Source organism: Lutra lutra, chromosome 9 (assembly GCF_902655055.1).
Source record: "Lutra lutra chromosome 9, mLutLut1.2, whole genome shotgun sequence".
NCBI classification, from domain to species: domain Eukaryota; kingdom Metazoa; phylum Chordata; class Mammalia; order Carnivora; family Mustelidae; genus Lutra; species Lutra lutra.
In genome coordinates, this window is record NC_062286.1 from 58,048,438 (window position 1) to 58,062,643 (window position 14,206).

The 14,206-nt window shown below is 47.9% G+C and overlaps 1 protein-coding gene across 4 annotated transcripts in view; it reads left to right on the forward strand.

The window, feature by feature from the left end:
- Nucleotides 1-14,206, forward strand: part of SPRED2 (sprouty related EVH1 domain containing 2) — a 118,879-nt gene that overhangs the window by 97,648 nt on the left and 7,025 nt on the right. For all 4 annotated transcript variants that reach the window (XM_047745006.1, XM_047745005.1, XM_047745008.1 and 1 more), the window contains exon 4: nt 1,889-1,953. In XM_047745006.1, coding sequence (XP_047600962.1) covers nt 1,889-1,953 — 65 coding nt within the window. The remainder of the gene's footprint in view (nt 1-1,888; nt 1,954-14,206) is intronic.

The window sequence follows — 14,206 nt, forward strand, 5'->3', positions numbered from 1 at the left end:
AACTGTTGAAATGGCTTTGGTGTGATCCGTGTTGACTTAGAAATGGAGAGTGACTCTAATAGGCCCTAAAGGTGCCAGGCCTTCCCACTGCCTTCCTATAATGAGAGCCCAGGGTGTTTGCACGGAAAGGGAAGGGGATCTCCTGGAGCCCTGGTTGGGGTTAGGCCTTAAGTCTGTGGGTGAGTGGGTAGGAGACATTGGGTTGCATTTGACCATGACCTGAAAGTCTCTTGCGCATTCCATTCTCATAGGCTTTTCTAGGGTCCACACAGGCAAATGCACAAGTTCTCGACACATTCAGTTATCCATTCGGAGAGTTAAAGGTGCCACAGCCCGGGCCCTGTTAGAAAAGAAAGAATCAAGCAAGGCATGTGTAAGCCAAATTCAGAATTTGGGGAGACTGATTAATAAGAATGGGTTGCTGCATTTGTTTAAGAATTAAAGTGTTCTGAAGTCCTTTTCTTCTTTGTGGATTTGGGGGAGAGCAGAAAGCAAATCTTACTAAGAAAACTTGCTCAACGTCAGTAGTAAGACAATTCGAGCTAGAACATGAGTCTGTTCGCTACAACCATGTGATGTCCAAAAAGATAGTAAACACCAGTGTTCACTTTATGGGTCTGACCTAAGGTGGCAAATGTTTAAAATGTTATCATACATAGCTTTTAAATAATTACAAAGAAAATAGCTCTTATTGATAGAATTGTGCCGTATGTCCATATAGTCACTGAAGCTGAACACAAATGTGACTTACAATTTTCTCTGCATATTATCTACCTAGCTGTTTTCTGTCAAATTTTCCTCAAACATCAGTTGACTAGAAATACTGAACTAGCTGAGGAAACTCCTGAAAGATTGGTAGTAATTGAGCAGAGGACTTTTTTTTTCTCCTCCAATCCCTCATAGAAATTTAAACAGTTCTCATTCCTTTCTGTGCAGGTCTCTTAATTTCAGTTTTATGGAATAGCAAAATATTTTCTAAATGCACATTTTTAAAGATCTAACCAAGAAACGGAGATGGAGAAGAAATTTCCCTGTTAGTATACCTAGATCACTTACGCAGATTTAAATATGTGTTTCCTTTTGACCATTAACATCATCTGTTAAGATGGGCCACCCAGTATCGGGTACTGTTAGGGGAAAAGGAAGAAGTTACGTGGATGTGCATACCAGAAGGAAGAACGTGTTACGTTTATGAACACGTAAATAAATCGAACCCTACATGCCCAAATCATTCCATGATGGAATAAACTGGGTTTTCGGGCATGAGCCCAAATTTTGGCCTGCAGAAATGGAAACCTCACTGGTGCCCCAACATTGCGAGAGAAAACCTCTTTGCATGGGTGTCAGCTTAGAAGGCAGCTCCCCCAATCTGGGTTTTTTGAGTCTAGTGTCTGCATTTCAGAACAAGAGGTGACCATGCAAGCCATTTCGTCAAACCCTCTTGTTGGCAGATGAAAAGATGGGAAAAGTAAGTCCAGTTTACATGGAGATTGTGGTGGGTTCCCCCTGGGGTGCCACTGGCAGAGGCTGCCCGAGGTGTGCGTGCTTGCGAGCTATGGGCAGCAACCCCCCCCCCCTCCCCGCGCCATCCTCTCTGAGGTGCTGCTCTGGGTGCTGCTTCTCTAGTTTTCCGGGCAGGAGTTTGAAGGATTGAGAACAACAGTAGACAGATTTAATTTAGGGAACAACATCCTAGCTAGAGTCAGTTGAAGAGGAATAAATTAAAAACATTTAATTCCCAGGTTATATATTTCTGTTGATAACTCACATTCAAAAGAAATGGAGTGTGGTTTTGTTAAAATATATTTTTTAAATGATTGACTTTGACTTATCATCTTTGGAAATGCGTCTTACTACTTTTTTTTTTTTTTTTTTTTAATCTTTTTAGGCTCAACCACATCATCTTCCACCATCCATAATGAAGCAGAGCTTGGCGATGATGATGTCTTCACAGTAAGCTCCCTTTGCCCTTTGCTTTCCAGATTAGTTAGTGAATAATCGGAGATAGGCTCTGTCTAAGGGTGTAGGAGACACTTCACAGTCTGGCATTTGCTGTCGCCATTGGGATGCCATGAGGAAGAGCTGTCCCCGATCTGTCCAAGGTTCTCATGCAGTCTTCCCTCAGATCCAGGGTCATCGACCAGCTCTGGCTTGCCTGGGACTATCCTAGTTTTAACACTAAGAGTCCCCGCGGTCTGCAAGACACCTCAAGCCCGGGCAAACCGGGACACCTGGTCACCCTACTCAGAGTCTTGGGTTAACCCCTTCTTGGCACCCCGAGGAAAGTCAGAATAGCCTTTCTGAGGAGTAATTAAACATCTGATAAGAAAAGCCTGAAGGCTGAGTGGAGGTGAGGCCCACATGCAAAGACAGGAAAGGGCTTGGATAGTCTGACACAGCTTGAGTTAATAGGATATAACTGGAGACCTAATGATTTCTCAGCTTGCTTCTGCACTGAAGTCCTGTGCTTCTAGACATTAATTAACAAATAGTCCATTGCAGGCCTGCGGTATGCTTAGTGCAGCGAGAAAGCTGTAGGGCAGCATTTTCAAACTCTTGGTCTTGACCCACAGTAAGAAATATATTTACATTGTAACCTACGACACAAATGCACATCTATAGACACCTGAAACCAGATCATACTTCATGTTCTGCATTCTGTTTTTTTTTCCTCTTCCATTTCATTTCCTTCCACTTTTTATTACAAGACTTTTAAAGGCCACAGGAAAATTAGAAGAAGAACACAGTGAAAACCTAGATTCAGCAGCTGAAACATTCTTCCCCATTTGCTTTATCTGTACACATGTGTATGCACGCACACATGTGGTTTCAGTTTTGGTTTTGGCCAATCCAGTTGAAAGTCACTTCAGGGCTTTAATTCTATTAATACTTCAGCATGCATCTTCTAGAAATAAGCCATCCTCTTACAAAACACAACATCATTACTATATCTAGAAAAATTAATAGGAATGTTGTAATAATCATCTGATAGTTCCCTCCTAGTTCCTGACTTACCCCGAGAGTATCTTTCATTAGCTCTTTTTATTTCATATTTTTAAATATTGGCTGCAGCCCTTTAAACATGTTTCCCAGTGCACTCATCATGAGAATACAGAGGTGTGTAAAGCGTGCCTCAAGTCCTATGGAGATAACAGGATGGTTTGGATTGACCCGTGGAAGGTCCCTGACTGTGGAAAGTATTCTTGTCCAGGGTACTCTACAGGCAGGGGCCTGGGGGTCAGAGAAGACCTCTAGGAGGGGAGCTGACCTGTTTCTCAGTGGCCTCTGAACGCCGCTCAGGAAGGAAGGGGCTTCAAAGCTGGGCAGCACACGCGAAGACAGAAACAGGGATGTGTGTGGCGAATCGCCTGAGGGCTGTGGACCCCAGCCTGAGGGGACCAGAGCATGCGTAGGTAGGGGTGTCAGGAAATGAATTCAGTTGTCTTTCCATTGAGCACCTGGTGTGCTGGGACTCTGAACAGGCTTCCTATAGTGCTCCGAGCAGACCCTCTCAACAGTTGGCATGTTGCTTACATCTGTTCCTTTGTCACGTTTTTTCAAGAGACAAACAACAGCAGGCGGGTTAAAAGGTGGCTTCCTGTGCTCCAGAGCGAAACTGTCATTCGCAGCTGCTTCCCAGCTACCTGCCAGAAGTGATTTATAGAATCGTGAGAGGGCAAGAGGGAAAGGGGTGATGGAAGCCAGCATCCCTCCTGGTTTCATCCCCTAATCCACAGGGGCTCGACTTGCTGCGCTGGGGTGGTGCCGGATGCCCAGGAGGAGGTGTGGAAACAGCAGGGCTGTTTCCAGACACTCAGCGGAGAAGGACCTCCAGGGAACTGCATTCCAGGCAGGCCCTGGTGTCTGTCTGCCTTCATTCCGTTTGTTTACAAACAAGGGCCTATTAATAACAGCATCTCCCTTCCCCAGGGCAGGCCTCATCTTCAGTGCTTTGACTGTTAGGAACTCATCCCCTGGAAGGCTGGGGAGGGTCGTCAGGGGCTTCCGCCCTGGGTAAGTGAAGAGCCCAAAAGCCAAAGCCCAGGACAGGAGCTGTGTGTTGACTCCTTATAGAGTCTACAGCTTCCCAAAGCTTGTTGTGTTCTCAAACTTTCACTGATAGGACAGACATTTAGAATTTGGAACTCATTTATTACAGATAGAGTATACATGGCAAGAAGACCTTCTAAACAACTTACAGATGGACCAGAACCATGAGGGCTTTCTGGGAGAAGAGCATGTGTATGGGTCTAACCTGAGGAACCAGGAGGTTATCTTTGCCGCTAGAGCCAGGGGTTTCCCTCTGCTGCAGGGGATTCCTCGGCATAGAAGGAGCACAGGCCATTGTGGACAGTATGCTGATGTGTGTTCTGTGTTGGGAAATAAAGTCGGGGAAGAGAGACCCCGACCCCCCCTAGAGCCGTTGGGCACTCACCAGGTGTGGGCTGTCCCTGCTCACACTTCCCCAGCTGTCCTGCTTCTCCCCCAAACCAGCTTGTCCTCCTGACTCCTCAGGGTTGTGAAACTGTGCTGTAATTCCTCAGAGGAAAATTAATGTCCTGCTTGGCATGTGCATGAGTGCACACGTGTGTGCATACACACACGCACACATAACCCTGCCCGTGCATCTGTGGCCACTCGCCAGCGCCGTTACCCTCTCGGGGTCCCCCTGCCTCTCCGTTCCCTTCCACTGCCACCAGCATAGACTCCCGATGAGTGACTGCTCTGATTTTCTGAGTTTGGGATGTTGATTCATGTATCCTTTTTCTCCCTCCCATCGCTTATAGCTGTTTTGTCTCCTTTAAAATTCCAAAGCACTCTGTTGGTGATTTCTGTCTTGCCATTTGGAAGCTTGCCCTTTTCTGTTTTTAAATTTTTTATTTGCCGAACGAATGAACCTTCCTCTAATTAAAAGCAGGACATTTCACTGGTACAGTCTCAGCAACCCTGTAAAGCTTTGCTCTAAAAGGTGCTCAATAAAACGGTGGTCTGAACCCCAGATACAGGGGCTAACAGTCATAGGTTTGCATATTTTATTCATTTGCCGTATTGTTATCCGGGGGGGAGCGATGCAAAGTTGGGTAATTTTGAAGGATGCTTGGTTGTTTTTCTAGCTGTGTTTTCTGCTGAGTCTACAAATGGGAGCAGAGCTCCTAGCATTGTTGCTCACGGAAGCTTTTGACTGCTCCTGTGGCTTCTTGCCCTCCCCCTTGCAACACAGTCTCATCCTGGCCCCCTCTGCTCATGGGGACCGCAGTTATAGTGACTGGCGCAGGTGAACACAAATCCCTACATGGCATGGCCGTGCCCTGCATTAAATATGCAGGTGTGAGACCTGAGACATTTGGTAAAATTTGGAAGGGGAGTAATACAAAAAAATGCAAAGCAACGACAACAAAAAAGGTTAGCATTCTATTTAACAGGATTTTTTTTTTTTGCATTGCTAAGAGCTGGCACACTCTTGTTAATGCCCCTGACTGACAGCTTTTAGTTTCTTTCATTTCTGGGAGACTTTCATTTTTGGGGAGACTTAAAAAGGACAGAATGGAAAGACCCTCGAGTCTGTTCCTTCTGTTGTACTTTTGTCTTGCAGAGAAGACGCATGCTTTGGCATTATCTTGGAGAGGAGGCCCATTGTCAGCCTGAGATAGGAACAGTTTAGCTCCGTGAATAAGCTGATCTGGTTTGCTCCCCAACTTCAGACTCACTTTCTCTGAGCTCCCTACAGTTGAAGACTCTGAGGCCAAAGGGTTCAGAGCCTACAAGAGGAGAAGTAGGAAAAATTGACCATAGAGAACTAGAAGGGCTCTGGGTTTTATGGCCATTTAATGAAGAATTTTCCCTTGTCCATAAGGTTGGGTCCATTAAAACCTAGTGGTTTATTTACTGCTGCCAAAGTCTACGATCACTTTTTGTTATTAGAATCTTCGTAAATAGACAAGGATAATTTTAATGTGGTCTTGGGAGAACGCAGCTGTACGTATACACACTTCTAGAGCAGGCTGATCTAGAATCTATGGTCAGGTGTTGCCGCTGCTTCAGCTGTCATTGTGCTGAGTGGCTGGATTCTGGCTCTAAAGCTTGGGGATTAGGGGAAATATTTGCATTATAGACAGATACTTGGGGGTGTATGAAATAGCTTAAGTCTTCTTGCATAATAAGTCCTAAAATAATATCTAAATCTGCAAATCGGGAAACGGTTGTATATAACCACATGGCATTGGAAACAACGGAGAGAGGCACCAGTAGAAGGAACCACAAGAACTGGAAGAGTATTTTCTGTCTGGTGCTCGAGCATCGATGGGGAGGGGCAAAAACTGCTGTTGGAGACAGGAAATGATACATGTGTGTTGATTTTTTTAAAAGAAAGTGCCAGGTTTTTCTCGGAGCAGGGCCAGGGGTTCAAGGGAGAAGGCGGAATGGAGAGACACCCTAGTCCCGGCGATCCTGGTCCCCCCACATTGGGGGTTTAAAGATGTAAAGAGACACAACACCCGTTGAGGTCTGCGGCGGCTAGAGGTGTGCGTCTTCCCGCTGTTTTCTCTGCCTGGTGCTAGGAAGCAGTGTGTCCACCGTGCAGGTAATTAGCTAGAAATGTTTGGCTTGCGGGGAGGCGAGGTTAGCTATAGACATGCCAGCTCCTTAGAATTACAGGTCTTAGAATTGGAAGGGATTTTGAGTTCCTATCACATGATCCAGCCTGCTTCCTCTGGCGAATGAAATAGGATTCGCCTCATTTTACAGCCACAGTTGTGGAAGCGGCTGAGAGTCGACTGGATGACTTACTGAGGATCCCAGGGCCAGTTCATAGTGGAGGAGCCGTGAACACCCTCTTCCAGCCCCTCTGGTCCAGCACGGCTATTTTTCTCTTCCTCTGTTGAATAATTATATTTATGATATTTCAGCTGTTCTATTTTTTCAACAACAACCAAATAGAGGCATTATATTTTGGGGTTCTCTGGGACCCAAATTGGACAGGGGAGCAAAAAGAGGATAAATATATGAGCCATGCCCTGCGTAGCCCATTCATGGGACAGACTGGGAGCCTCCTGAGTGTTGCCGCCCAGAGGTCCCCAGAATAGCAAGTCAAAGCTTAACCAGAGGAAAGCCTCCCCTATATAAGGTCTTGATTTTTTTCCCCCTGCCTTCTAGGTTTTTACTCCCACCACCTAGGTATTGTTTCTGGATTCGGGCAGTCCTCCTCAGCAGCCCTTAGTGCCTAAAGGCATCCATGCTGTGTAATGAGATCACTCCTCCCCTGTGCACCCAGCATGAGATTAACGTGTGTACCCTCGGCTTGGCCGAATTGAGAGGAGCAATCCACGTTATTTTGCGTGGGTCTGAATTCTCACCTAGAAGCCAGCAGAAGAAGGCTGGTATTTGGATTACGTTTGGCATTTCATCATACTTCAGGCAGGTAGCCCTCCTTTACAGAGGAAAAATGTCCTGTCTTTTAGAACACCATCCGCTTCCAGCCATGTTTTGCCTAGACTGGAAAACTTGGGTCCTTCCTCGTGCCCTATGCTTGAACCCTTGACATCCTGTTTACTACAAGCTGCATTTTATTACTTTCTGGCTATTCAGAGCAGTTGTCCCTAATGACATCCCAGGCACCGCCCAGCCACCCCAGGTGTTTTGTAAACTGTGGCTACAGCAAGCGTTTGAAACCGAAGTACTGAGAAGCAATTTGTTTTAAGCAATTTGTTTTGTCCTAGATGGGCTTTTGAGGGTTTGCAAGTTGTGCTTGTTTTCATTCCTGAGTTAAGGAGGAAAGTGATGAATTCATTGCATTTTGTAGTTACCAAGGCTTCATGGGGGTTGGGGGGAGAAGTACAGGTCGCCACGTTTCCCTTTTCTTGAAGTTTTTTCCACCTACTCCATCCCAACAGATGTTAAGACTGAAGGCAGATCTAATTCTGTAATGAGTGCGGTTCGTTTACTGATCTTCTGAGAAGTGGTGGGTGACCTCCAAGTGTGTGGAGTTTGGAAGCTAGGCAGAAGAGGCCTGCATTCCAGACTTGGTTCTGCTAGTAGTAAACTCTGATCGCAGAATCTCATGAAGGCGAATGTATTTCCTCCGAGCCTCTGTTTGCCACCCCTGGGGAGGGGAAGGAGAGGTGCCTTGGTGTTGGGCTGCCCCTGGCATGGGCCCTAGGTTTTCACGTATGTGACCTCACGCAGGCCTCACAGCCACCCTGTGAGCCACACAGTGACACTTCTCTGTCTGCAGATAAAATCAGCGAGGCTCCCTACCCTGCCCACCCAGAATGCAAACTTCACATCTGCCTGCCGCCTTTCAGAGAGTTTTAAGAAAAGGAAATGTTTATTCCATAAGTTTCTACCTATTAGATAAGCCAGATTCCCTTCATTGCAAAGTAGCTTCCTAACCAACGGCCTCTCCGAGGAGTACCTGGGCTCCAGACTACTTCACTGAGGCCTGAGGTTCCCGGCGTCTCTGCTGGGAAGCCCCCGTTTCTCTTAGGTGATCAGTGACTCAAACATTTTCTTTTGTCTCTACCTTTGCAGTCAAGGGATTGGGCAGAGTGGGATGGAGAGAGGCTTTGGAAAAGAGGAAATAGGTTCAAAATGTAAGCTACTTCTATAGAGCTTAGCCAGTGAAGCTAATGAGTATGGTGGCTGATTAAGAAAAGCAAAAATGTGGTGGAGGGGCATCTGTGTGCTTTGTGGTCGACCCCAGAAAGCAGCGTCCCAAACTGCTGCTGGCCAAGGCCCAGCCCTGTATGGGGTGGCTGGAAGGTCTCAGAAAATGGGTGGGAGCCGCTTTGTCTTCTAAATGAGATTAAGTATCAAGCTCACACTGCATAGTAAGGGGAGGATCTTTTTATTCCACACAACTACCTACAGTGGCTAAATTAAAGCAATTAATACGTCTAAGGCTCAAACAAAAGCTTTGAAATGCTGTAGGTTTCAGGAAGCCGAAAGGCATTTTGCTAGCCCTCCCACTTGTGTCTGTCTTCATTTACCTGCGTCGCCTCTCATCTTTTTAAGCTGTGGCTGGCAGGATACTAGTCTTTCCATTTTCTTCCTACCCATAGGGCGCATATTCAGGGATACCTGAAACCCCGCCTTCCTGCTCCCAGCCCCTCAGCCCCTTCCCAGGAAGCCAAGCTGGGGGTATATCAGAGTCCTCTCCTTTTGTAGCAAAATTTCACCTAACTTGAGAATTTAGAAACCTAAGACTTTTTTTTTTCAATGAGTGGGAATTTGGTTTTTGTTGTTTTCCTCACAATGAAAGAATGCCCACTTTATCCTCTGGGTCCCAGAGAGCAGAATGTCCTAGAGTCTAGGGACAAAGTCGCTCTTTCCCCTGTTCCTGCAGCTGCCTCCTAGACCCACACTGCCTGCTGGCTGGGGCCATGTAAGAGCCCGTGTGTGTACATACTTTAAAAAAAAAAAAAATGAGAAACCCTTGCAATGGAAAGAAGGTCGAATATTGCGTTGGTTGCATCAGCTGTTGAGATCTATTTTGGTGGCGGATTGCAGTAAAAATAATACAAATTGTGGTCATAACTACTAGGTAGCCTCCTTTAAAAATGTAAAGCAGCAGCATCTGCAGACAAGGCAGGAATTCTACTTCATCAATCTGAAGGAATCCTGTGGCGCCCCCGCCCCCCGCAATCAGGGAGGCAACAGTCTTGGTCAAACCCCTTGGATGTCTGATGTTCTTAAGAGGCGGGGGGAGGCTTACACATGCCCCCCCACAGCTCCCTCGGACCTTGGAGATCACTCAGTGCTTCTCCCTTGTTTTACACACAAGGAAACTGAGGCCCTGGGAAGTTAAACAGCTTGTGCGAGACACCTGGCCTAACCTGGCATCACTTCTCTTTATACGGTGCAGGTGGTGTTGAACGGCCTGGCTCCTTAAGCATTTCTTACCTTCATTTTTCTAGGCCTCACTTAAAAACACGTCGGCCTCTTAACCTCCTGGCGTTCTCGCTCCTTGCGCTTGGCTCTTTACAGTGTGTGTTTCCTTCTATCAGCTTGTGTGTGTCTTGGGACACGGGGATGATGAAGTGACTATCCTTGTTTGCCTTCCTTTTTTTTTTTTTTTAGATTTTATTTATGTATTTCACAGAGAGAGCAGGGGAGCGGCAGAGGAAGAGGGAGAAGCAGGCTCCCCATTGAGGAGGGAGCCCAAAGAGGGGCTTGATCCCAGGACCCTGAGATCATGACCTGAGCTGAAGGCAGACGCTTAATGACTGAGCCACCCAGGTGCCCTTGTCCACCTCCCTGAAGGTGGAGTTGATCCCATTTGTTTCTCTCCCCAAGACAGAGAAGGAAATTGCCAGTTGCCAGCCTCCTCTCAGTTGCAGATATGGAGTAGAATGCTCCAGGTGCCTCTTCAGTAGTTCCAAGTGTCCTTGAAAGAACAGCCCCGGGCACATCTGTCCTCTCTGTCCTCTCCCATAAGCAGTGTTTACTGCTGCTGCTGCTGCTGCTGCTGCCTCTGCCTTTGTCCGTCCTTTTGGAAGAACAAAGAGCTAGCAGGAAAACTCTAGGGGAGCTGAAGGGATGCACAGAGCCTTGAAAACACTTGTTTCACTTTGAAATGCAGAGTCTGACCCACCCTGAATGCCCCAAAAAGCCATTGGTCAATAGCCAGGATTCCATCCCAGGATGGGTCACTGAAGCAGACTGCCCCCTCAGCTGCTCTGGCTTCTTGGTGCTTTCCCTCCTCCCTTCCTTGAGCTTCCCTTGGTCAAAGAGGTCAGCCTTCCAAATGAAGAAAGCACTTTCCAGACCCAGGGCATGCGAACAGTGTGCTTCAGGAACTTCCAGATAAACCTAAGAAAAGGGAAGAATGGCTGAGGTTCCAAGAGTAAGAAATGCTGTCTTTTTTTTTTTTTTAATCTTTTTTTTTTTTTAAGATTTTATTCATTTGACAGAGAGAGATCACAAGTAGGCAGAGAGGCAGGCAGAGAGAGGGAGAAGCAGGCTCACCGCTGAGCAGAGAGCCCGATGCGGGGCTCGATCCCAGGACCCTGAGATCATGACCTGAGCTGAAGGCGGAGGCTTAACCCGCTGAGCCACCCAGGCGCCCCAAGAAATGCTGTCTTATAAAATATGCCCGTGCAGAAGGGAGCCAGCCACAGGTTTAACGTGAGACGTGGCTCTTCTCTCCTTTCCCCGTTCATTCTGGTTTCCACCCAAACCAGGCAGCCTCAGCGAAGTATCTTTTGTACTTCGGATTGTGATTATTGTCAGATAGCGTGACATTAAAGCCACTTAGAAGAAAAGTCTGTATCAAGTTTTGAAGCTCTGGTATGTTTCTTTCATTAGTTGTTAAATTCTAGGGAATTACAAGAAATATCTGAACTCTCAAAATAAGTACAGTTTATGTCTGCAGAGTCTGGCCCTTGGAAGCTTGCTCTTTCTGAAGAATGAAGAACCTTGCACCTCCTTTTCTCTTCATCTGAGGCTTGGTCTGGGTTTTCCACCCATCTGGGATGGAAACCACGTGGCCTTGCCCCCGCCACATCACCTTGCATGTCTGAGCCCACATCCCAGCAAGCACCCAACCCAAACCGGGGAAGGAATGAGTGCCGTAATCCAAGTGCATTCTATCAGGCCACTCGTGTCTCTATTTTCTTGATTCTGATTGGCAGTGGCCACTTTTCCGTCTTCATACCCTCTGATCCTTGCTCCCACCCTCCTCTCATTCCTTCTCTCACCTTTCTGTTCCGTCTAGGCTCTTCCTTAACCAAAGTCTTGTCTCAGCGTTCTCCCCTGTTAGAGGGTTTCAGCACCAGGCCACACAGAGCTTGTTACCTTCAACAGAATCACACAACTTTTAATTAGAGGATGATTTCCTGAGCTGAGACCTTGTCATTTCGCATTAGAACACTCTGTCAAGTTTCTGTTGTTGGATGCCCCCTGTCAGGTTGCAAACTTCTCCATTGGACAGCTTTTGAATAATGGGCATGGACATTGAGTCAGAGTTCAGCCCAAAGCCAGAGGCAGGATTTTTCAGAAGCAAATCTGCAGGTGGTGGGGTTCTGCTTGCTGAGTCCCATCACACAGGAGCTCCCGCCAGTCAGCAGCCGAGCTGGCCCTCGCCGTCCACGGGGGTGCAGTGCTGAAGGCTCCCTGTCCCTGGATGTAGGGAGGCCTGTTGCTGAAGCCTCTGCCTCTGTTCTGCTTGAGCTCAAACCCACAACAGAGACAAGCCCCTGGAGAGCACAGGGAGTTTAAAACACAGCCAGTCTTTTCAAGGTGAAGGTGACACTGTCAGATTGGTCGGTCGGTCGGTGTCATTCACTTGTGCACGCAAATAACACGTTCAGAATCTGGCGCACGCGCGTGTGTGTGTGTGTGTGTGTGTGTGTGGCTTCGGTGGGCTGCTTTTCTCCAGCATGTGTGGAAACCACAAGCAATGTTGTGGGAGAGTCGGTTCTGCAGGACCTGTGGAGGGGGTGCCTGGCTGGCTAAGTCTGTAGAGCCTGTGACTCTTGATCTCAGGATCATGAGTTTGAGCCCCGCGTTGGACAGCAAGATTACTTAATTTTTTTTTAAAAAAGGTACATGTGGATAAAAGGATTTTCCCCCTTGTTTCTTGGAGGGGCCCTGATAGTACATTGCTTTTGTTTGTAGGTCACACTCACTGCCTGCAAGGGCTGATACTCTAGATCTGGAATAAGCCGCGGCTATAGTGCAGACTCTCTCATGCTCTCCTTGCCAGAGTCCAGACAGACCCCCAGCAGTCCGGGCACGGACTTCAGCTCTGCCTGCAGGAGGCCGTGAACTGTGGACATGCTTCAAAGCTTTCTGGCCCTCTTGCTCCCTGTACAGATCTGTCATTAGATGAGGAGATACTCATCTAATGAGCTCTGCTGAGCTCTGCTCAGTCTCAAGTTCTCTGATAGTGTCCAGGGAGGTTTGCACTGGACTGTGCAGCGGGCAGAGGCTGCTCGGGGTTCGGGAGGTAGGACGGCTGCATCAGAGGTGGCACTGCTGGTTGGCTGATGAGCACCAGGAAAACACGGGTGTGCCTCATGCCTCAGAATGACTTTCTCCACATTGTTAACCTGGACATAGGTCACAGGAAATAGGGTGGAGGAGGGCGAACAGATGATTAACACAGAGCTGGCCGCGATGCAGAGTGCATATCACAGTGTTCCGTACATGGGTAGCTTCTGTCCGGAGAGAGGACTGTCACGTGTGGTGCTGCTTAAGAGTTTAACCCTTGAGATTTGACTCACACTGAAGGGCCCCCACCTACTCATTCAGGAAGTATTTATTGAGCTCTTTAGAAACCTCTGTATCATGACTCATCATCCCCTTATCTCCTAGGTTTGCCTAAGGCAGGGTGCACCTTTTTACTTGGAGGGATTGTGCTCAAGTTAATCTCAGCAAAACCCCTCTGAGAGCGGGCATCGGAAAGGGCTGGAAGGGGCTAGAAGCAGCAGTTCTGTGTATGGACTCCCCACACCCACCCCATCCCCGGGCATGATCAGGGCTGCATTTCCATCCAGCTCTGCAGTGGCTGTCTGCCCTGGTCAGGTCGGCAGACCCTGCCTGGCCTGGAGTCTGCCGTCCTGTGTGTGAATCGGAGCCAGCGCTCTGCCTGCGTCTGCGTACCAGCCCCCTACCCAACCCCAACTCCCAAACAAGCCGGGGCCTGGCAGACAGCCAGAGACAGGGACGAACTCTTGGCTTAATTCTGTCTGATCTACAACCACCCATGTGTGAAAAGAGGGAGGTAGTCAGTACCTCTGAAGATGGGAAGAAAGAGCAGGTGAGAGTGGACAGGACAGAGTTTGGGAGAAAGTAAGCATTCCTGTGTATCCGTTAGGTTGCTTTCAGTTATTGGGATTTGAGGGGTAAATAGCAATTCTTCCCTAAGTCCTGAAGTACTGGTGGGGAGAAAAGAAAGGAAATGCATGAAGAGTGATGATACCTGTCCTGGCCCACGTCTGCAGGAAGCAGACAGCTCAGGTGGGGAGACGCAACGATTGGACAGACCCGCCCTGCCAAAGCTCAGGGGCGCTGATCTCCACAGCCTCCCACAGTGGGGTGGGCTCTTGGCCTCCAAGAGGACCACACCGTCCCCAGAGTGGATGCCGGCATGTGCTGTTTGCCAGTTGAGTGGCTCCCGAGAGGTCAAGAAGTAGCAGACTCTGTGTGCCCAGTTCCACTGCACTGCTGTGGAGAGGAGTGAGGAGAGGCAGAGTATGCTGTGGGCAGG